Below are 24,928 nucleotides of genomic sequence, written 5' to 3' on the forward strand. Positions count from 1 at the left end.
GTGCCAAAGCAATAGGTAAAAGTAAATGTTGTTTGGTTTGATAAAATTCCTGATTCTTGGCATTTAATACTCCTTGAGATGGCATCTGACTCCTCAAGTGCTCACTGTTGATATCTAAATCACTCTGTGTCTTTATAACAACTTCTTCAGGATCTGCTTTTTCTCTTAGTACTACTAGTCTAGAAAATGTCTTGGGTGATATCTTTGCATGAGTTTTGCAGTGTCCTCCTAATATTTATCTCACTCCCTGAAGGTGCAAAGATGGTTATATTACATATAATAGTCTAATTTTTTTCTGAAGATACAGAATGTGATTTCAATTGTATTTCAGTGCACAGAATTAAACAGACATCCACATCATGTCCTGCACAGCCTTAATCTGCTCTATGAGCATGACCATTTCTGTGACATGAATGAGCAGAGGGCTATGCCCAATTAGTATACAGCAAGGAAATTAAAGATTGTCATAGTGAAATCATAGAAGAGTGCCACTGTGAGGTATTGGGAAGCCTGGCACAGGCATTTTCTGTAAATGAGTATTTAATTCTTCAGTCATAAGTTTTCCTTACAACCAGCTTTTTTATGTAGATTTGAAGATAATAGAGATTTTAGGTAGCGCTGTAAAAGCACAAATGTAATTTCTCTGTTTCTTTCATGCTGATGATTGAAAGCAGAAATACACACAATTTACTGGTTTTTGCAGAACCCTAATCTTCTTTTGAGTCTAATATATGCTGGAAAGATGTGTTGCAAATCTGTTTTTAAAATTAACTCAATTTCAGAGCTCATTTGACGCTTTTGACTTTGTACATAACATTTTAAAATAAATATATCTATATTTAATTGCTATAATATGTTTGACTTTTGATAGCTGCCTTTTACACCTTTTCAAAGATTTATAAATACCCTCCTTCGAACAGCTTCATCTACAGTTACAAGAGATAATGGTCTTAGAGAGGAGGAGGGGGCAAAACGTCCTCATGGTTTGTTTTCATGTTCATAAACAGTTTCCAGAGACTTTCTCCAATGTCATAAATAGATTATACAACCATTAAAAAAATTATATGAAGAAGCAGTGAACTCTGTAAAACACCAATACTACTTTTAGTGAAAAAGCCATCTTTAAGCTGTTTGCTGCAGCGTACAGCTCCAGCACACTGTGCACTTGCTACTGTCAGAAAACATTTCCATATTCCGTTATCATCATTAGCTTATGATTCACAAAGTATCTGAATGTTATCAAAGAAATCATATGCGTTTTTAACTAAAGGTTACTGACTTTTCCAGGAAATCCTCCACAGGTAAGCTTTTCTTCCACTGATCCAATACTGAAATAGTGACCATGTTCTGTGTTGAAGTAACTGAGACAAAAAAGAGTGAAAGAAAATCACACAGAAAATATTAAAATTCATTTTTATTTATTGATCAAACCATTGCAGAGGCTAACCAAACTTTACACAAGATGTATAGAAGAAACAACACTATTATTTTCCATTAGCAAAAGTAATGCAAATACACCAAAAGATGCAAATACTTTCATACATGTTTACCTTCGTCATTGGAAACCCTCAATTTTTTCCATATCTCATAACCTCAGCATCATTTTTGGAACCTCTCCCAACTTATCAGATTTAGTATTTCATTTATCTCTGATCATTGGTGTTCTTCCATAACCACTTCTCTGGACAGAAACTTTCCAGAAGTCTCTACAAACTAATCAAATATCACCCTCATTTATGGTCCCATACACAAATAAATATTCATTACCCACCTGTTTCTACTTAGGTGATGAGTATGTTCTGCCTTCAAGAGATATATTAACTGACATAACACCAGCTCAGGGAATTATTTTTTTTTAACCAGACTTATCATAATATGGACAAACACAAGCTTTTCCTTTAGTAAATCTAAATTAAAACTTAAGGATTATATAACCTACCTCTAGTCCATGGCTTCCTATATTTATCATCGGTGAAGAGTCCTGTGAGGTGATATTTTTCATCTTGATATAAACAGGGAGGAAAGCAAAGTGATAATCTCCAGATGGAAAACTTCTGTCTTGCTGTGCTCTGCACAAAACAAGGCATGCGACAAAATTGTGAGAGACAAGTCCACTCTTTTTGTGCACTACCTTTTCAAACATTCCCGCTGTTTTCAAGTGTTTTCTTCTAGAACATGATTTTTTATATTTAAACCTTATTACTTCTGTAATACTGACACAGTTCAGACTAAGAGAAAATATTAACATTTACCTGACTTGCTATTTAACTTTTAATCTATGCCTCTGCGTATGCAAACCTGCACATATGCTTAGCTACACTGTAACTAAACTTTGAATGTGCAATTAGAAGTGCTTATCTTAACACTTGCAATGGTCTGCTAAATGGACACATGACCAGAAACAATTTAAAATCATTCCTACTATTGCTGTTTCAAGTACTTTTAATATTCTAAAGCCTCTCATCTTTCATGTGCCCTTTAAAGTGCTTTCATTTTCACTAAAAACAGGGGGACATGGTAGTAATCAATGTAATTCTAGAATTAAATTGTTGATGTGGCAACTGCAGTAACTCTTCACTTAAGACCAAGTTCAATAAACCATCTAACAGTTCTTTTGTCACAGAAATGTGACAGTACTGCATAAATAACACAAAGCCACAGAACAATCAGTTTGTTCGGGAAGCAGAGAGAAATTATTCTTACACAGGATTTGGTATTTAACGAGTGTATAGCTTAGAAAGAAGTTGTTCTCAAAAACTCTGGGGTGTAAAATGCACACTGGAAAAGGCAACTAGCTACAGACACGTGGGAGAACATAATGAGTGACTCTAGAAACTTCTCTGTAGTTCTAAGTACATTGCCTCACTGCAGCTGTGCTGCTTCAGTCCTAGAAATGTCCACCCATCTCGGCATATGCTGTCAAGCCAATTACAGTTTGCAGTGTTAGACATCCCAGAAGACAAAACAGAAATATTTCACTGACTTGGACTGCACCCAGAACTACCATGCTACTGGTGTACTTTTCAAAACTTCCTGTATAAGCAGAAAGTTGGGGGCGGTGGGGGAGATGTGGGAAGCAATGAGAACAAATACTGTCACTTCACCAGTACAAATCCTTTTTCCATTTCAGTTTAATCTTCTGTGGCATAGTTACAATCATGTAAATTCTAGTAAATTTTACCAAAAAATGTAAAAACTATCTTTTCCTTAGAACACCCTTGTAAAAAACCAGATCCAATCCAATGCGGTCCCCTCTGCATAAGTTAAAGTGTGGCATTTTCTCAGTGATCTCTTTTACAAATTCTGAAGAAAGAAGACAGAGTCAGACAACTACAGGTAGTTGGACTTAGGTCTTCTACATGTTACTGGCCGTACATAAGTTTAAGTAATTGGTATTGAAGTTGCTTCTGAAATAGCTGCATTTATCAGGAAATAAAGTGAATTTTCTGATAGAGATCACAGGAACAGAAAGAGCTGATGATAACCTTCTCTTGATTAAAGCAAACTGTCAGAATTCTGATGTAAGAGCTCTTAAAGTACTCTTAGGTTAAAGGAAAATGACATCGTACTGTAGAAATAGAAGCTACTGAACAAAAAATACAAACAATAATACAACAGAGATTAGAAGGGAATTTTAAATACCAGTATGTAGTTTTGCTGCTGTGAAGTGGAACAAATACACCCTAGGACCATAATCACAGGTAACAGCCTTAAATCAGGAAAATTGTGCATTTTACCAAAAAAAAAAAAAAAATTAAATTGTTCTAAATGTAAAGGTTAAGATTAAGTGATTAATTTTATAATGTCTGATAACACACAACCTTTCTTGCCTGTCTCAAATATATAAAAGTGTTTTTCAAGGCCATTATTAATGGTTATGGTATTTAATGAATGCATGTTTATCCCTGTTTGTCGCAGAAATGCTAAGGTCTCCAAAAATTTCTGTTCTAATTGTAAGTTAATTTTTAATATGCATTTTTATAGTTCCATGCAGCTTGCATGTATTGCTAGTTTATAACATTAGAAAAACTTGAACTTTTAAGATGACTTTGTGATCACACCTCTTGCATCTCTAATGACTGAAAAGGTTCCTCTCTTCAAAGATACACTTTTAAAGAGCAGCTGGAAAAGCTATATCTGGAATTGATATAAATGTGTAACAAATACACTAAGAGCAGGATTCCACATCCAGTTGAGCCAGATGTGTGCAGGAATCAGTTTGATATAAGTTCACTGAATTCCAGGATTTCCTATGAATTGGAAGCTTCAGTCAACTGCATTTGATACAGGAAAAATCAATGTAACTTCCTCTACAGGGTAGGCACAAGAGTGGAACAAGAAGCTGTGGTTTGAGCATGGCATGTCCCTTGCACAGCCAGATCTGTAACACTTTTAAATGTGTGATCACATCCATTAACCCCTCCTGGTAGCATTACAGAGCAAGATTTACTCTGTTCCAGAGCAGCCAGCCCAAAGGTCACTCATCATTTCCCTTCCAACAGTTTTCATTTGTCCTGCTGTCAGCACTGTCCTCCTCCTCAAAACTCAAAACTCAAAACTCAAGAAAAGCCATGTAGTTCTTCTCTTTTGCATGCAGACTGCAGCAAGTTGTGCTAATATATCTATTTTCTATTTGTAGAAATTATGGAAGCATCAGGAGATCAAACTGAATGGAACTACTGCGAGAAGGTTTCCACACAAACACTGAACGATAGACTGCATACGGTTGGAATTACAACAGAAAAAGTTCTGGTTTCTACAGTCTAAGAAAACAGTAGGCACACACACAGGTATGATATGGAACAATCCCTTTACTCTAAGGAAAGGGTTGTGGGCAATGGTTCATCACATGGATCCCAGTTTAACTGCAAGTACTATTGCTAGACCACTTCCCAAGCTGCAAATCTCCATCTGTGTGCCAGGAGTGCTTGTGTGTGTCCTTGTGCTCTCCCTATACTCTTAAAGACATCATGTCTTGCTACCTTACACACGAGAAATAACCCCTTCTCAGCAAAGCACCACTCTGGGAGAGAAATCTTTTATTTGGCCTGTAGCTTTTCTTTGAAAACATAAATAGCAAAAAGTAAAAACCCAGTTACAACCATGTGCCTCCGGGATAAGCAATTGGCAACATCACAGATGGAGACAGGAAATAAAGCAAGACTTCACAAGGTTTCTATATCTTAACTGATCAAAACATGTAAAGCCAAAATATTCATTGTAGGTGTGAAAAGACATCTGTTTTCCATGAATTTAAGCTAAAACATTACAAAAACTCTTCCCTACAATTGTTAGGAAATACAGGATTGTGTATCACCATCCCAGTACACACTAAAGTAGATAGAATATTGGATTAGTTCTCAGGAAAGTAATTAATTTGATTTAATGCATTAGAAGCATAGTATTCTCCAAAGAAAGCTGTAAGCAGAAAACTTATAAGTGCATTGTAAGTAAACTTGCAACAGACACTAAAAATAGTGGATGCTTGTCAGTTTTGGCAAAACTGCACTTAAATTTTTTATTAAAAAAATCCCTGTAATCACTTCACTGTTGTCCCAGCAAGTGCAGTACAACAATCACTCTGGAAGAGAATTCCTAAGAAAGTAGTTCTTAGTATCTTTTCTAATGGGCATTCAATCTTTTCTTTAGTTACTGCTATATTTCATTCTGACTAATAAGGGAAATAATAAAATTATACCTCATATAAGTAGTCTGTTGAGTGATACTGTAAAGCTGCAAACATCTTGTTTTGTGATGTTTTCAACCCTCCAATTGTCTGGAATATATACAGAATATGAATTAGTTAAAGACCTTTTATATCCTCTAAAAATGTTGAAAAAGAAGGTTGAAATTCAGGTTCAACAAGAATAGGTTTGTAATTTCTAGCATATGCACCTTGGACTGCATTTCCCATAAAGAAGGCTACCCAAAGTATTCAGTGTTCTTCCTTTGGAAGGATGTAACAGAGCAATGACAGACCATGCACACTTGATTTCTATCTGAAGGAACTGGGCTTTTGGGTTTTATTTTAGTTATGCCTCTAGCTGTTTATCCCACAGAAAAAGCCTTTTAAGTCATTAAGCGAATGTAAGTAATACAAATTACCTCCCTTAAGCAATAAGTTTGAGAAATTATCTGATTCAATGAATTTTTATGGATTATAAATTAGCTTTTAAAGACAGTAGTTCGACTACCTCCTAAACTATTGACTTTTCACTGGCTCATGTATTTTTGAAGTGACTTCCCCCCTCGCCCCCGCCTTCGGTTTTACAAGAGTAAAGGAGATTACAGGTATAGACTATAGGATTATAGACTAACTGGGAGCACAGCGCCCTGCTAGAACACCAGGTCTCTTAAATTAGCTGATGCTTCCAGTGGGAACCAGAAATGAAACAAAAACTATACGAGGACAGCGATACTGTGTGAGTGCAAAACAGACTATGTCACAGCTCAGGTGTGCACAAGGTTAGAGAATATTTGTTCTTAATCAAAATAAGGTACAAGAGTCAAAGCTTAAGTAAAATAATTCTATCAAAAATGCATATGATGTACATGAAATGTGTCCAACCTAAATTGTAGGGCCATAAGGCAAACTTGTGACAGAAGGCTCTCTTCATATATGTATCAGTAAGTATCAGTAACACAACAAGAGCCTAAAATTGCCTATGTAAAAAATTTGGAAATACCAAATTCAGGTATGGCTGTAACTGGAACCAGTGGAGGAAAAAATAATTAGGGTCTAGTTGCTTACTTGAGAGGAGTCTGGGCAGAGAAAGGAAGAATAGGAGAGGTAAAAAGGTAGGTTCAGGAAAAAAAAAAAAAAAAAGGAACAGGGAATAAGGTACAAAATAAGAGAAGAACAAAGTAGAGGGGAACCTTCTGATGGAAGGAGTGCGGATAGTTAGAAACAATGGATTAAGACCATGGAATGCTAAAGAAAACCCTTTGCACAACCTGTTGGACCCTCCATCCGTTGTACATCCAACAGACGGTGTGGAAGAATGGAGCAAGAAGGGATGGGTTTTCAAGGAGGGAATGGATTGGTAGCCTAACACTGAGTGCTGAAGGGCAGGGAATAGAACTGCAATTTAATAGCATTTATGTGTATCACTGACAAAAATTTTCTCATAGCAACATAACCGTGCATTCATGCAATATAGTAGCTATAGAATAGCAGCTACTACTCCCAGGGAAATAATGTCAATTAATATAGCTAAAAGTAGTGAACTGCTCAGCAGTCACTTCAGGTACTGCTACTTTCTGAATGGTGTGTCAATCACTCAACATCAAAACCACCTCAGTCGGGTGTGTTCCAAATTTCTAATTCAAAACTCAAAGACTGTGGCCTAGAAATACTAGTCTGTGGGGACACAAGGATTAAGGCAAGACGAGTCCGCAGAAGGATATGACCCGGTTTCATTCTCCGAGAACTCGAGGGAACACCGCTCTCAGTGAAATATGCAGTATGAGGTACTTCTGCCGAATTCTAAATTCTAAAAACATTCTACCAAATGTTTTTAAATCAGAGGCAGCACGGACGGAAAGCAGCGCGCCATCTGTCACCCACCTCACCTCCCCTTCAGCCCCTGCCGCCCTCACGGCCGCCCCTCCCCTCAGCGCCGCCGCGCCCCCGCCCCGCCCGCTAGGGACCGCGAGCGCGCCCCTCCCATTGGCTGCCGCCCGGAGCTGGCCTCTATGATTGGCTGCCGCCCCTCCCGCCCTGAGCGCCCCAGCCACCTTTCCCGCCTTCGCTTGGTTCGGGAGCGGCTCGTCCCAGACCGCTGCGTGTGAGCAGAGGAATCGCTTGGAGTTAGCTGTTAGGAAAACTTCCCCGATCTTCAAGGCTGAACACATTTTTTAAAGCAGTAAATGCATAAGCAAATGCGGCAAAGTAACTACATTCCAACCTCTGTTCCCCCGGTAGCTGCGTGCAAGGGAAAGGAGGCGAAAGAGGAAGAAAGGAATGGGGTTGGCTTTTAAAGTGGTTGTGTCGGAAACTGCTGACCCTCTGCCTGCTACCTGGAGAACAGAAACGGAACGAGGCCACAATTTAGCATCCAGGTATGTTTCTTCTTCACATGCTCGGCAAATGTGTGAAATATCAGTGTCTGCAAAAAGCTATCAGCTTAGGTAAAAGGGCCATTTAGTTACTTAGTTTTAAACGGCTGCCTAAATTTCTCCCACAACCCTCAAGCTGCTGTCTGTTGAACAAATTGTTGTATTTTTCCAGAAGGCACTCTAGCGTCAGATTTCTGCTTTGTCCAGACTCTGGCTAATCCCTGGTCTGGCAGAAATTCCAAGAGTAGTTGTGAGAATGCTCCATTCCCCCACCTCCATCCCACACCACCCGACTGTACACAGAGGCTAGCTGTAACTAGGCTCCAGACGTGGTTCTGCTTGCTGAGATGGCACCTTATTGCTGTGATTGGCACCACAAAGCCATTATATTTTCTGTCCTCCTTTTACTGTAGATGTGGATACCCACAGAGTACGCGTTAGAAGTGCAGAAACCTTTTGCAGTGCTGCGTTCAGCCAGTTGCTGTAATAGTTTTGGGAATCTGGAAAAAAGTGGCTCCTCCAAGAACTCCTTTCAGGTTGAGTTCCAGATTAGGATAGTTTTTTTCTGTGGAAAACAAAATTGACATTTTTCACTCTGGTTCCAATAACTCCAGAAGTATTTGTACATCCCAGTGAGTGAAAAAGTTAAGTAAAAAGCGTACAACAGATGCTGCCTTTACCACCACAAAATACTATGTATTATAGTATATATGTTATTGTATATTAAAAATATAATATATTATGTATTGTAGTATATGTTACAATATATATTCTATATTATATAAATATTTATATATATTATTGTATATTATGCATATTGAAGAGGTTATTATAGCACAGAAATGCCCCCAGTAACAAAGCCTTTTCTGGAAAATGTTAAAAGTACCTTAATTACACATCTACTGCAAGAAACAATGCAGCAAAACATACTGTGATTAAAGGAAGAGAAGTATCCTAGACAAATTATATCTCTAGTTTTTCTTCATCACATCCAGGGGTTAAGGGGGCACACATCCTGCAGAAGAAATTTGGCAGCAATTCATAGTTACCTCCATGATGTGATTCTCCTCAGATACACCTGTAAAACTACAACTTCTAAAAAGTTGTGTTGGAGTTGTTTGTACGACTGAGAAAAAGTGCTAAGTAGAATTATATACAAGGTATATTAGTGGTGTTAAAATTAAGGTCATAAAGGGAAGAAGGCCTTCCATCACACTACTGAACACAGGCAAAGCCTGCCTCCATGCAAGATTGCAGAGGGAGAGGTGTACGTGAAATCAAAGTGGTTGCTTTGGGATTCACCAGGCAAGAACATGTTTTCCTCAAGACTACAATGCTGCATTTTAGTTGGATTTCTTGTGAGTGAAGCTGAAAATGCTGTGGATGGGAATAACATGAATGCCAATTAGTACCATGAGGATAAGGAATGCAGGGAAGAGATGAGATGAATTTTGGCAGCTGCACATGTTTCTCATCCTCATCTTTTACAGTTGGGCTGCTTTTTAGATCAGAAATGATGGTGAAATATTTGATGTTAGCCCTGACCAGTGCTATGGAATGCTGTGCTCTTTTCTCAACTGTCAGAATGAATCACTGAAATCCAGAAAGAGTTTTTGAGAATATATTGGAGGGTTGAGCACAAGATTACTATGAATACAGTCATAATCTTGACTATATCTCATTGTTCTCTAGAAAATAGTCTATTGTGAGCTGGATCACAGCTGATCCAGTTCAGCTAAGCTGTGTCCAAGTGGCACCAACTTGTGTTAATTGAGAATTTGGTTTCTTTTTTTTTTTCTCCTCATTTCATTTTGTGTTAATCATAGAAATCAGAACTGAAGCTTCAGCAGCAGCAGTGTAGTGTAGAGCCTGGCAGAGCTGACCGTGTTGTCCCTGTCAATCCCAGGACTGTGCTGAGGGTGCAACCCCACCTGGGACAGAAACCTCACTGGGTGGTGCCATCGCTGTTGAAGGAACTGCAGGTGGACCCAACAGAGCATCCCTTTTTTTTGTGCTGCTTGCATGTACCAGCAGCAGAGTCCTCTCCAACTTACCATGGCAAACGGGCTTTAATCCACCTGCTTTTTCCTTCTTGCTCCCATCCTGGCACTGCCCTAGCCCAGAAAGCTCAGCTGAGCTGCTGCAGAGGATAAGGAGACAAACTCACAGCTGAGATTTACACAGGTGAACTAAAACAGCTGCCAGGAACACCCAAAGCCTCCTGACAAGTGGAATACAAGTACAGCTACTTGCTAACAGCAGCACACATGAAGCCTTTGCACCATGCTCTTTTCACCTTCTCTAGCTTCAGCTTATACCAGGAGTCCACCTGATCCCTGTCCCTCTCCAGCTGCTCCTCCTTGGCTCTCAGTTCATGGCCCCACAGCTTCAGCTCTGCCTGCTCCTAGGACGTGAATGGGGGAAACCAGTGCAGTACCTGCTCTGTTCTGAACACTGTCTCACTTATGGCTTCCCAAGTCATGAAGGAGATCTGTTCCTGCTGAACTTCTCATGTTGGCCACTGTGGTGCAGGGCAACACCGCCAGGTACTTGAGCAGTGGCCTCATCCATTCACCCTTGTGTCGAGCCAGGGCTGCCAGACCTGCGATTGTACAGACATGCACACGCACACTCCTTCCCTGTAAAGGATGGAGCCCCTTACCATGTTGCACACCATAAAACATGCTCAAAGCATAGCATTTTGTCAGCAGTGGAGAAACTCAGCCCGAATGGTTATTTTCCACCTGGTAAAAAGGCAGCTCTGCTGCACTCTCTGTGCCACATATTCCCTCTGAGCAGCCCCAGGGCTGGAGCAGAACTGACTCTGGACATGCCCCCGTGGCACAGAGAGGTTTTGCTTAGCCCACCTTGGGTCTTGCCCCTCACTAGAGTTACAAGGGAGGCATCTGTGCCTGCTATGGCTGCCCAAACTCCTCACTGGCAGAGGACAGAGATGGCTGATGCTTCAGTCAACACCTAAGACAGGCTGGTGGAGGCTGTTCCTGGAACAGCTTGGTTCTCACCACCCACAGTGACACCTCTGTCTTAAATACCTGAAGGCAGTGCTGAATGTCTCCCCTAGGCCCAGCACCCACCCCTGAGCCTGGCAGTTGGCACTGGAGGCCATGGGAAGGGACTCTGCTGTGGTGCCTTGGCCAGTCTCGTAATTCTGGAGTCCATCTGCCGAGATTGCTCCACCTCATGTCCCAGCTGCTCCTCCAGCAGCTGCTCTCTGGTGTGAAATTCAGCCCATTCAGCCACCAGCTTCCCTTGCTCCTCTGGGAACGGAGATATTTTCTTTCTTTCAAGTACTTTAGTGAATTTGCATCAGAAAATAAAGTAATTATACATCTTTTGTGTTAACTCTATGAAAAATGGAATAAAACAGTACATGTTACTCAGTGTAGTGTAGACATGAAGGGTAGAGTAAAGCATTGCAGTGACTGATCTAATCTATCCTGATCAGGTAACTGTGTTTGAAATAAACTAAATCATGTTGAGTCATGGAAGTGGCCATCCCTAACCTATGTTATATGAACAAGCCAAGAACATAAGAAATAACAGATCCTTACAGGTAGGAAAAAGTGAATAATGTATATGTATATCTGACCAGCCTTCACCAATGGATACAGGAACAAGATTCCAACATAAAAAATGGCAGAGATGAGAAATACTGTACTTAAAAAGCCAAACAAAATGAAAAATGGAATCAATTGGGACAAGACTGACAGGAGAAGAGGGGTAAAGCAAAGCATTAAAGGAGAACATCTTTGAAACACTCTTCCCAAGTAATGTCACTTGATCTCTTACTCTCCTAACACTTCAATATTTTTTTTGAATTTTGTTTAGGATTTTTTTAAAGAAAGGCTGATTTTCATTGTCCCATTTTTTCCCAGATTATTTTCAACTAAATGCAATCAGAACATGGTGCTCGATACATTTTTTTTCAATGAAAAAATTTATGGGTATGTTTACTAAAGTAAATAGCTTCAGATGGTCTTGCTCGGATTCTTCATTTTGATTTGGCTTATTTTGTTTGAAAATGGTAGGTGATGCCTTTTAAAATGTTTGACTCAATTTTTTTTTTGTTGTCTCAGTGTCTGAGTGTAAACTGAAATTCAGTGTATTATAAAAACCGTATTATAAAAACCTTTTTTCTTATGCAAAACTGTATTTGTCAACATGTTTAGATAACAGAGTTATTTGTGAATTGAAGCAATTGTTTCTAGTTACTAATTCCTTCAACATACCTGAACTGGCAATATTCATATTTAATTTAAATAATAACTTGTGAGAAAAAGGAATCCCTGATATTTGAACTCCTTGATTTTGTAAGAATTTCTCACTTCTCTGTGGTAGCTGAAGAAACTGGGAAAAAATCTTTTAGTATCTGCCACAGAGGCTCCTCATAGCAAGAACCATCCACGCATTTCACTGCATTTCATTGACAATGTTTACCAAATAACATACACCCATTCACAGGTTCTATCTTGACAGAAAGCATGTACCTGTTTATGTATTAACATGAATATGTTTTAATGTGAATTATGTATTAGCATGAAAGCATGTATTAATACATTATTGTATTAATATTGAATTTGGATATTAATGTAGGTTGCCATCACAATACATTACATCTTAATTAAATGGGGTTTTGCTGAAAGAAAATACATTAGATAAAATCTACATTCAAAAAACCTAATTAATTCTACTTATGTTGCTAGCCACTTAAATGGCTGAACAGGCCATACAAGAGTACCAGTCTTTATTTTGCAAATATGAATCTAATCATGTGCATTTATTAATTCAACCATAGTTGTAATGTGCTCAACATTATACCACATTATTTGATAGCCCATAATTTTTATGAGAAAAAAAGGGGACTTTTTGTTAATTTCTCATATTTACCCCAACTGTCATTCAAAATCTGAATGATTTTTTTTGAAGATAAATTCTTTACAAACCAAGCCTACAAATACAGGATATGGGTGAGAATACTGGAAATTAAAAGTTAAGACCCTTTTACTGCATCACCATGATTTGTGAATCCCATTTATTTAAATACTTTTTACAGTCATTAATTTACATCCAACCAGCTGGAGTTAAAAGTAATGGTGAGGAAAAAGCTATCAGAGGATAAACGTGATTCTTAAAGAACTTGTCTGACTGACCCTCAAGATTTTTAGAAGAAAGAAAGTCACACTGTCTTCCTTCTGCAATTAAATCCTGTGTCTTAAGTAATCTGTTACTGGTATGAATCATGTTTAGCTGATAATGGCTATCACTGTCTGAAATAGCATGAAATAGGGAAAATTGTGACTCTCAGCTCTTTAGCTCAGCATGCAAAAACATTCCTACCCAGCTAAGGATCTGAAGACTTTTCAGTGATCTACTTTTGAAATTAGCTTCACTGGAAAGACATCTCAGTCCAGTTACATCAGCTATATAATGCACCTCTAAAATTGATGTTTCAATATGAAGGAATACTAAATTCATCCCACAAGTCATCATATTCTCTATTTTATAATCTATTATGTTTTGTTAAATTGGTTTTGTTTTGCAACACATCTCAGAGCTACAGTAATATATCAGTGTTTACTTTTTAAATTGAAAAACTTAATGAAAGAGGGAAATACGAAAATTTCACTTTCAAACAAGACAGCTGAAAACTGCGAAGAAAAGCAGAAATATTTAAGATATCTGATTGTAAATAATGGCTGTACCACCTCAAATGAGAGCAAATACCAAGTAGATTTTTTTTTTCACTTGTGAATTAATGAGAGAAGCAATAAAACTTTGTAGTGACTTCCATTTCTGAAAAAAGGTAACTAGAAAATATAACTGGTAAGTCTAGAAATGGTAAAGAGAGGAAAAAAAAAGAATTCATGAACCAGGGCACATGGCTAATATCTAGCTAGAGTGCATGAGAAAACAAGGAAACGTGTGGTCACATTCATTCATCAACATCATTTGCAGAAAATACACGTCCAAGAAATGCAAATCCTTCAGTGGTTTTGGAAGAGGTTTTGTGAAAGGCTTCTGGACTTAACTGAGCTCCACTAGGGGCTGTCATTGTCATACATCTAGGTGAACAGCTCCCTCTTGCAAGAGCAAAGTGTAGGCAGAAAAATGCCACGGACTGAAAAAGAAGGGCTTCAGATCTTCAGGTATCTTCAATCAAGGGATCTTTGTATCAGCCTAAAGAAACAGCACTCTGTCAGAAAAATCTCAAAAGGGGAATTAGCTTTAGTGATAGTCCCTGAAATAAAAGTGCAATGCTTTCATGGAATTTTGATGTATTTTCTTTGCTGTTTGATTTACTTGCTTCTAAAGGGGAAAAAAAATAAATGGAAGTTTGTGACAACTAAATAATTATGCTGCCACAGGAATTCTGTGAAATTAAAATATTGGTGTGAAAAATACTTCTGTCACGAGTGTCTCAACTAAGCCCTGAAAGAAGTTCAAGTAATTGCATAATAGCATTCTAGTATTAAGAATTATTTTTGAAACACATTTTTGAAATACATTTGCAAACCTCTTCTTATATTAAACACAGCAGGCATCAGACTGACAGTAGAAGGTGACTGCAGGGGCCATTTGCATGGTGGAGAAAACCCATTTAAAAGTCACCCTATGAAGACGTGCCAGCCCCAGACAACCTTGGAGACACAAAATCTTTAGCAACATGAGAGAAAAGTTTTTACTCCGTTACATCTTTGAGCTTAGAGTTTTATTAGTGTTCATTTTATAAATGGGTCTAGGACATTCCGTGGTGTGTTAATGTAGTATTATACTATGCCACAGGTATGCTAGCTTTAGAAATTTGGTGAAAGCAAACATCTCCATTTTAACAAGCTGAGACTAGCATTTGAGCGTGGTTTCAGTAAAAAGTACAAGGCCAAATAGCTGGATTTGTTTCAGTGTTTCTCTGTGAAATCATAGGGGAGGGTCAGATTAAACTTTTAGAAATTGCAGATAACAGTGCTTATTAAGGAAATGTTTCAGTTTGTTGACTAGTCTATCTAATGAAACACTAAACAAGACATCATCAACAGCTTCAGCCTTGCCTCTTCCAAGGTTCAATAATGACCTTATAAAATGAACCTCTCTCTGCCTAAGACTAATTTCTATTTAACAGGCTTTTAATGCATCTCTTGTCTTTTGAGGTGTCTTACCTGTGATACATATTTTTATGCCCTGCCTTCACTGTGCTTTTTTCCATCCAAGCCTATTTAACTTTCCTGCTATATACATACAGTACTTAGTGAGTGTATTACCAATTTTAATCTTAGAGCTGAGGGGCAATTCTCAAGTGTATATTCTTACCATAAAGACATATGTGTGAAAATATTGATTGTTTGGCTGTTTCCTCATAATGGCCCATGGGCCACTGCTTTCTCTTTAATCTATGGTGCAGTTTTTTAATGTGACAGCTTGCAAGGATACTATAAACATTAGGAAAAAAACAGCATTGCATAGTAACATGCATGTAGCCTTAGAAAGAGCTTAGCTTTAATTTACATGCTTTTTTTTTTCTTGGGCTCCACAGCTACCCAAAATCAGAGAATCCTACACTGGAAATGTTGCAGAAACCACACATCTAAGGTAAGTAATATGGGCATTGCCAACCCTGTTGTCATAAATTTTGTGGAGGTTCTTATCTTTTATGTTTAAGAGAGGATTTTCACCATGGCACTCCTCTTCTGACCATCCTGATCAAAACTACAGACAACAGTGGGAGAAGAAACTCAACTCAGCAGTTTACAAGGACTCAATACAATACTATCTTAAGTGAACAAATTTAGTTTTAAGAGCTGAAAGTCTTGTAGTCATATCCCAGACAAAATATCTGTTGCCATAAAACTTTCTTTGTAATTGCTCACCACCATCACAAACTCCTTGTGTGTTATGATATGCTGTGACTAATACTGCAGATCTTTTTGCTGATCTTCCACTTCTGTCCACTTTGGAGTTCAAAACAAATTTCAGTCAGTCAGAATCTTACCTGGGCTTAAACATTCATTGCAATGGCATTTCTTTCAATTTGCATTTCTTAGTTCATGCATCACAGACACAGAAAATTCTGGCGCAGTAAGGGGTAGTCGTAACTATGATACTTTCATTCTAGTGTTTGAAGCATACTAACACCTTGTATCTTTTCAGTGAATTAAAAAAAGAGGCAGTGTAGTTGTTGTTGCTGTGTTTTCTACCAACTTCTTACTTCAGTATATATGATTTGATAAGATGTTTTAAACTCTTTAGGCAGGAATGTGATGACAAAAGATTAGCATTCTTCTGAGTTGAAAAAAGTAATCTTTCTGTCATAACTGTATAGATAAGGAAAAAAAAAGAACACAGCAGACCTTTATATTTGTTTGCCTGGGACAACTGCAGCAATATTTGATGAATTAAACAATTTCATGGACACTTAATTATGGTGACTTGTGTCTAAATCTGAACAACAACAAGCCCTTTCTACACTCTACAGGTAGGAAGGTTATCAAATTCTGGACCTTTCAGTGGTCATCATGTGTTTTTAATAACAAATACATTGTTTAGTTCCATCTATTTAGAGTCAGGCTCCCTGTATAGTCCTTTATATTTCAGTTCCTGGGGGAGTGCTCAGTGTCTTTTATTGCTCAGACTTGGGGGGTGGGGGAGGTATTACTCTTCCCTTTAACTAAGAAATCTGTCTCCTAAATCAGATATATAAAAAGTGTGAAGTTAGATTACTCCCAGAAGTCCTGGATTGCATCTCTGGCCTAGAAATGCCATTATGCCATTCTGCAGAGAGCATCTGCCTTTATAATAGAGTTCAACATCCACATCTCCCTCATTGTGTTGAGTTGCTGTTGTTGTGCTGCTGTTCCTGTCTATACTGTCTTCAAAGCAACTTCTGAAATTCTGCCAGGAACTCTTAGGCTACAGTTCACATAAAGGCATGAATCTGAAATACTGTCCTCCATTAAAATAGCAAAATACTTTAGGTAGACAACCTCCTTTCTACCTGAAAGGAGGTCGCAGAAAGGTGGGGGTCAGCCTCTTCTCCCAGGTAACAAGGGACAGGACAAGAGGAAAAGGCCTCAAGCTGTGCCAGGGGAGGTTCAGGCTGGACATTAGGAAGAATTTCTTCATTGTAGGGGTGGTCAGGTATTGGAAGAGACTGCCCAGGGGCTTCAGTCAATAATGAAAAAAAACCTCAGAATTAAATTGGTCTTTTCTTCTGCCAAAGGAATCAGCAGCCCCCTGTGATCATTAGGATGCAGGGCCTTGAACAAAAACCCATAGCAGGGGAGTCTGAAAAAGTGAGAAATTGCCAGGAAAAATCCTTTGTATAATGGGGTAAATGTCCCAGTCTGTACTACAGTGGCCAGTGAGCAGAGAGTGACATAATGATCTCAGGAGGAATAACAACTGGTTATGAATTCCTGTTTTATGGGTTAAGTGTTCACTGAACAATTCCAGAATGATAAGGTGTTGATAGCTTCTTGGGCATTATAATCAAAAACAAAGGCAGTTGTTTTTGCAAGGCCATGTCCTGATACATCAGATAGCACTTTAATGGGTATTTGGAGTGCAATTCAGAAACTGTCTTGTCTGGTATAGGGAAGGGCCCTTTAAGAATAGGCCATAAAAGATACCATTTTTATGGAGCTAGAGTAAGTACAGTGCTGCAATTAAATATTTCAAGGCTTTGCAGTGGTAGTGCTGGCTCCAGTGGTGGCTCCAAGGAGAGCTCAGTTCTTCAAACAAAAGCTTTGACATAATGATCAAGCTCAGAACTTAACTGAATTTAGCAGAAGTCAAGATGTCTGCCTTAAGGACTGTGCTGATGCTGTTTCTGCTGCACTTTCTGAACTATCCCTCCAACAGCTGGTGGTGAAAGGCAGAATTGTGGTCAGAAAGCCTCACGTAGATCAATAATGATAGACTATTTCTCTTCCTGTCACTTTTCCCCTTTCACCTTTCATTAGTTGTTTCCACACCAACAGGTATTATCTGTTTACTCCCTTGGCAGAAGCAACGAGTATTGACAGCTGCTTGAGGAGATGTGAGAGCAGAGTATCTATCTGGAGATAGATACAGTGGTTTAATATAAGAAGCTAAATTTTATATTTCAAGTCTCCAGGCATTTTTACCCTGTTTCTTCAGACTTTAGTTAGTCATCTGTTTGGTTTCATGTTCCACACCTATTGGAGCACAGAGGGAGGCTTTGTTCTGAACTGACATCGAAATACCATTAAAGATTACCTATTGAAAAGCCACGCTCTACTGTTTACAGAAGTGTAACATCCCTGAAACTGTAAATGTTGTTGAGTAAAATATTTTCCAAACTGTGGTCTTCAGTAAATATTTGTAAACACCAATGCATTCTCTTTATGATGGTCTGCGAGATCTAATGAAAAAGGTTTGATTTTTTTTTGATGTGGGAAAAAAAATGATCACACAAAAAATGGCTAGGTAGGTACTTCATAGTAAGGATAGATTGATTTAAGGAAAAGGTCCAGCTTTTCTGACATGTACATTACTGCTGGTAGCCACAAACTTTTATTAACACAGAGTGTCTAATGTACTCTGGGGACTGGCAATTAGTTGCCCAAGAGACAAAGATAAAATAAAAAACATGCAACGTGCTTTGCATTATCTGTTAAGTGCTGTCTTCTCACTTCTGACGCCAGTTCTTACTACTAGATCCAAGACTGACTTTGAGAAATTATTTCAACATTAAATACTTTCAGGATCATGGATCAAAAGTGTCATAATTGTTGCAAAATGTTATTAAGTCAGGTTTCTGCTTGTGACTATATTTGAGCAAGTTATTTGGTATAGTGAGACCTTCCCAAGGTATTTAATGTTCTGTGCCAGAATTCTCTCTTTCTATCTTGGCTGCAGTGCATAAGGCCATATTTTTTAATACTGCAGAAATTAATTAAAATGATGATGCCTGGCTTCCTGCTGAAACATTACATTTAATGTTAACAGCTAGAGTTATGGAAAAGAGGGAAAGTGAGTTGGTGCAAATTCATAGGGTTATCAATTTAGTTGGAAGAACTTATATGGAGAATCTGTCCCAATAGTCTGTAATTACTCTGTTCTTATGGAAAAGGTGGAAGAAATACAGCTTTGAAAACTGTAGCAGTAGCAAAAATTTCACATGGCAACAGCTGAAAGAGACAATGGGAATCTTGACAAGAATGAGTGTGGCATTCTGCAGTGAAATCACAATCTTCCTGATGTACCCATCGACAGGGGTAGGTTATGAAGTATGTCATGTGTCCCCAGTACTACTGGACTGTGCTTGCAGTGACATGTAGCATTTGCTTCTGTTACACAGGGATATTCAATCCCTGCTATGTATGTCATCTGAGCTTTTGTACTGGGGTGTCACCAATTTGAGATGAATTTCTACACAGATATGGTTCAAGTGCTGTCATGATGTCCTCTTGTTTACTCTCCTTCAGTTCTGTGTCAGTAGCACTGTTTAAGCCTATTTACTAACCTGGAGACACCTGTACTGTCATTTGAGTAGTCATTTTTGGGGTCACTTTTCAGCTGACAGAAAGTTAGCAGGAGAGAGCAGTTTCAGTTAGCATGCTCCAGCTGTAATGTCTGCTAAGACTTTTAACTCCTGTCCTGGGCCTGCTTAGTCCACAATGACTCACACTACCACATTTTTTTTTTTTTTCCAAGAAGGTCTGAACAGTCAAGCCCATAAAGGAATAAATTTAAAAATCAAACATCCTTTCCTTAAACTTGAGAACAGAAAAGTACCAAACCTTGAAACCTTGCCAAGTAATCCCATTCAGTAATCCCATTCTGACATCCACTTCCTGGCATCTATCCATATCATTTGCCATGTTTAGTTTCCCTGCAATGCCACACAGCAATGTTAAATTATAAAATTAGTAAGTTGTTTGAATAAGAAAGCTTCTTGCAGTGCATGATTGGGAATGTACAGGCGTAAGAATGACAGAGTCACGCAAGAAGTACATTGCATAACACAGGTGATATTACACATCCAGAGCCTAATTGCATGTTCTATCAGTACTGCAGGGAGGACAGGGACAGAGTGACAGGACTCTATGACATGTTGTCTTTGGCAATGTTGATATGTCATGTCATGCTCTTAGTATCTCACTCATGGGATCTGTCAGAAGTTTCGAGACTGTCATAATTCCTGCGTAACAAATGTGACACTGGTTGTAGCTTTTGCACGGCATTGGAAAATTAAGGAAAGTTTTCATGACGTGTGCTGTGCCTAAGAAGAAGTACAGCTGAAGTTTCAGTCCAGTTAGCTCTCCCTGTCATTTGCTGAGCAGAGTGACAAGAACAGATAATTACTATTGGAGGGAACTCTTCAATAGTAAATTCATAAAAATCAAATTTCTATACAGATAAGAAAACCTAACTGCTTAATTTGTATTTTCATAAATTAAGCAGAGAGAAGCAAGGTAAAACACCATGTAGGGATATTTCTTATATGTTCATGCCCCTTATGAATTTATTTAATATGAATTAAAGAAGAAAGAACAGGTCTTTGGCAGTGGAAGAACAGGTCCTTCAGTGGAAAAGGTAAAAACTTCAGGCTATGTTCAGTAAGCTGCATCCACACCTGTGTCCTGTTTTGCAATGCAGTATTTGGAAACTGTTCTTTTTAGAAATGAGACCCTCAGATATGAAAGCTGAGAAACATCCCTTTGTTATTCATTAACGCAGACTCAGCCAAGAAAATTTCCTTTTTATACATGCCGTGAATTGAAATTAATGGGCAACACTACATTTCCAAGCAGAGTCTATAGAAGTATTTTGTTTATTTTTCTTTCACTTAACTTCATTTGCACTATAATAACCAATTATTTAATTTTTACTTGAAGCAAAAGTCTTGATCTTTTTTATTCTTAAAACTTGTCCTGTAAGACAGCAGGTATTAAAGTGAGCCGAAAGGTTCCTTCTGTTCTTTTGGGGTGAATTGGTAATAATAATAATAATAATGGCCAGTCTTCGCGAGCGAAGATCCGGGCAAGGTCTTTCCACCTTCCAGCCTGCGCATTGGATTTTTTAGGTGAGACACAGTGTGCGCGGAACTGAGCCCACCCTTTAATCCTAAGGTTCATCTGCCGGGGCCAAGCGAGCTTGGACGGTGGCAGCGAGGTCCTCAGGACGTAGGTGGGTTGCCTTTAAGGGCTAACGAGCCCCACCTGCCCGGGAGTGGCCCTGACCGGGAATCGAACCCGGGTCTCCGCGGTGACAGCGCGGCGCCTTTACCACTAGACCACCAGGGGCTCTGGTGAATTGGTACACCCCTGAATTATGTGCCATGCAAAATGTCTTTTGGTATGTTCAACTCTTTAATAAAAGCTACAAGAGCAAGAGTAGTGTAACAAAGTAATCCTCTTTATAACGCTTTTAGCATCCAGAAGCAAAGAAGTAACTTGTAGCTCTAAGATTACACACAGAAACAGACGAACACAGAGGGAACATAGAGTCTCTATTGCTGGGAAAAATAAAAACAGCAAAGGCACTCTTCAGTGTGATGGTCATTTTCTGAGGATAGTTATGACCATGAATACAGCCAATGTTAGAGACACTGAAATCATAGAAGGCAAAGATAAAAATCGCTCTTAAAAATGTCAGCTATGCCATTCCCTGATCCTCACATGACATATCATTGTACTTTGTCCAGTCTTACATTAATCAAGCAATTTGTCTTCCCTCTCCCCTTTTCCCCTGCAAGATGGACATCCTTAGTGTGGCTGATACTTGTTACAGTAGTTAGGAGATACCAGTGTAAACTAAGGCACCCTTATGCTGCACTGGGCATATACACTTAATGAGTGAGTGAGCCTTGGCTTCCAATGTGCTTGTAAGCAAATCAGGTTTTTCTTAGTCAGGCTCAGTATTGCATACTAAAGTATTTGCTCAGTAGGATCTTTTTGGAAGAGAGGAACACTTTTAATATTACAAAACTCTTTCTGTTGATGAGTCAGCTCCCAGTGATTTATACTGTACACTCACATTTCACTTAGTTTTCATATCCACTGAACAATCCTGAGATTCTGTGTCTTGAGGTGGTACTTCTACATGGCCAGAAGATTTATCACAATGCAGGGCAAAACCAAGCCAATTGCTCTTTTGTCTTGACCTGCCAAAATCCACTCCCTCCCACTCAGTGCTCTGCTATGCGAAACATGGTGATAAGAAGCTGCACCTCTGATTTTATGACTAGTTCTGCATAATTTTATTATTGTCACTTAAGTGAACAGATAAAGAAAAGAACCCAACCTGAAGAGGCTGCAGTTTAGGTTGGATGTGATCTAAAAATAACACAAGGAAATTGAAATAGGAGGGATGGTTACTGGTGAAAGGTAATGGGCTCCTTGCTTACTAGTATGCATATATTAAGCCCCTTACTATTATTAATAGAACACTCTTTGTGTGGATGCACATTGTGTCTCACCAATTTGTGCTGGGAGGCATTGCAATCCATGGGTAGTGACAGTGAAAACTGATAAGCAGTTATCAGGACTGTCTCATCTTGGAATGCACCCAGTAGGGAGCTGTTTTGATTTTGAGGTGTCACTCTCTAAATCAGGAAAAGAGTGTTTTAGAAAATGTGACAGACAAAACAAAGAAAGTAATCAGTGAATCTGAATTTTCCAACTATGGTGTTAAAACATGCATGATACATGTTTGAAAGACCCATCACCAAAAGAAATGAACAGAAAGTGAGAATGCTACAGAGAACACCACAGGAATTGGTATCAAGGACTGTAAAGCTGTTTTTTTTTTTTCTGACACTGTAGCAGAGTTGAATCTCTAGCAACCAATAATCATGAAGAAACACAGCTAAAAGTGTCCCAAATACAATTCTATCACAATAAATTCATAGGAATAATACCTTATCATTACATTGGAAAAGATAACCACAGAGGATGAGAAGTCCTACAGGAATTTTTGGGCTCAAGGAAATTTGTTTTTTCACATAAAGGTCTCAGAACAAAAGCATTTACAGAGTCATTCTGTCTGAAAGTAACCTTAAAGGATAGCAACTTAACCTGCTGCCCATCGGGGCACTGGAACTTGACCTCAGCACTGACCCCAGCCTTACTGGTATTGCTGCTTGGACTTTGTCTGCCCAGCTGCATATTTTTCCTGCCCCAGGTGCATAGGGGCCCTATTGAACCCTTTCTCCTTCCTATCCAGGTCCTTCTTGATGGTAGGCCTGCCCTCATGCATTATCAACTGGTCCTTGTAAATTGGTGTTATCCGCTAACTGGATGAAACTGCATCCTATCACCTTGTCCACCTTGTCAGTGATACAGGTCTTACGCAGGACAGGTCCCAGTACAGGCCCCTGTGAACCCTGCTTGTTACCAGCCTCAAGGCAGAATATAATTCATTATCCACTACCCTCTGAGGTTTATCACCCAACCAGGCATTTACCCATCTGGTTGCCTATCCACCTAGGCTGTAATATCCCAAATTGGATACAAGAATGTGATAGAAATAGTGTTCTAAGCATTGCTGAATTCAAGGTAAATGACATCTGTTACTCTCCCCTCATCCTCAGCTCCAGTCATTTTCTCACAGAAGACACCCAACTGTCACACAAGATTACCCCCTGACAGTCCATTCTGTCACTCCCTTCCACACTGTCCACAGTCACTCCCTTCATGTGCCCTAAGAAGTGCTTCCAGAGGGCTTGCTCCAGCCTCAGTGATGTTTACCATCCTGTGAATCCCTGGTGTGTCCTTTTGGTCTTTCTTGTAGACAGGTGAAGATAGGTTTCCTCTTCCTTCAGTTTTTAGGGACCTTTCAAACACTGAAACTACCTGGCAAGGATATTGGTCATCATGCTTCAGTGCAGCCCACTGGGTCTTGCTTACTGAGTTATTACAATTTGAGGCTGGGATTTCAGGCAGGCATTATTATGACAAGTAGTCTTGCATTGCAGGTGGCATATTTTCCTCAGAAGAGCAGCTCTTGAGTGTAGGAGTATGACACATTGTATTTTGTGCCAGACCTCTTTCATGCAGAAGTGAGTCATTATTTGACCTCCTCTCACAAAGGGTCCATTGCATGATGACAGCATGAGTTTTCAGCACAGTGTGTAAGAGCAGCCCAAAGAGCAGTTCACAGAGCGTGTTGGCACACTGGGTTTCACCTATGAGAGGAAGCTGTGTGGTCTGTCTGTACCATCAGCATGCCTGGAGTACTCAGTTAAGTTTTGTCATGGACTGTACACATATACCATGACCATGGCTGTGCAGAGTACTTGCCCAGTCCCTGCTCTGAAAAGCACAGTGCCTATAAAGATGAAGGATTATAGAATTCACCATGGAAAACAGATAATTGGATTTGAACTTAGCTCCTTCTTCATTGAATTGTTTCCTTCAGTGTTGTAAGAGAGCAGATTTGGAAGGGAAGAGGGCAGGACTCAGCTTCCTGGCTAAGACTGGGCTCTGAAGGGCATTTGTCATGTTGCAACATGAGCCCTGTGCAGCCTCAGCCCTCTTTGGGGCAGTGCTGGTGGTCAGCCATCAGTAGGGCTTGTCCAGTGGGTGAATGTGATGAGATTTTGGGATAGCAGAATGGTCCCACTGAGCCAAGATTAATGCCAGCTGGAGATTAATGGCCTGAAAAATTCAAGAGTGAAACTGGCTCACTGTCTTAACACCTGCAAAGATTGTCATCCCAGCTGCTGCTCCTAGTGAGTAACACACAAAAGGAGGCTCAGCATGGCTGGCTGTGAGAACAGACATGCATGCAGCTGTATGGGGTAGCTGTTTTCTACATGTGTCTAAATCCTGGGAATATCTCAGGAACTTACCAAACCTTATAGCACACAACTTTATTTAAAGATGGCAAA

General features: G+C 39.2%; 1 protein-coding gene and 1 long non-coding RNA gene across 2 annotated transcripts in view; one reads left to right on the forward strand and one right to left on the reverse strand.

The window, feature by feature from the left end:
• Positions 1-5,743, reverse strand: part of SHOC1 (shortage in chiasmata 1) — a 49,086-nt gene extending 43,343 nt beyond the window's left edge. The window contains exons 1-3 of the mRNA XM_050328917.1: positions 5,699-5,743; positions 1,940-2,069; positions 1,280-1,361 (exon numbers count right to left, since the gene is read on the reverse strand). Of these exons, the coding sequence (XP_050184874.1) occupies positions 1,280-1,361; positions 1,940-2,069; positions 5,699-5,743 (257 nt within the window). The remainder of the gene's footprint in view (positions 1-1,279; positions 1,362-1,939; positions 2,070-5,698) is intronic.
• Positions 5,744-7,818: 2,075 nt separating this feature from the next.
• LOC126647148 (uncharacterized) overlaps positions 7,819-24,928 on the forward strand; it is a 36,600-nt gene continuing 19,490 nt past the window's right edge. Inside the window, exons 1-2 of the long non-coding RNA XR_007630512.1 lie at positions 7,819-8,061; positions 15,608-15,663. This is a non-coding gene — a long non-coding RNA (uncharacterized LOC126647148). The remainder of the gene's footprint in view (positions 8,062-15,607; positions 15,664-24,928) is intronic.

This window comes from Myiozetetes cayanensis, unplaced genomic scaffold, assembly GCF_022539395.1.
Source record: "Myiozetetes cayanensis isolate MyiCay16 unplaced genomic scaffold, myiCay2020 scf4, whole genome shotgun sequence".
Lineage (NCBI taxonomy): Eukaryota > Metazoa > Chordata > Aves > Passeriformes > Tyrannidae > Myiozetetes > Myiozetetes cayanensis.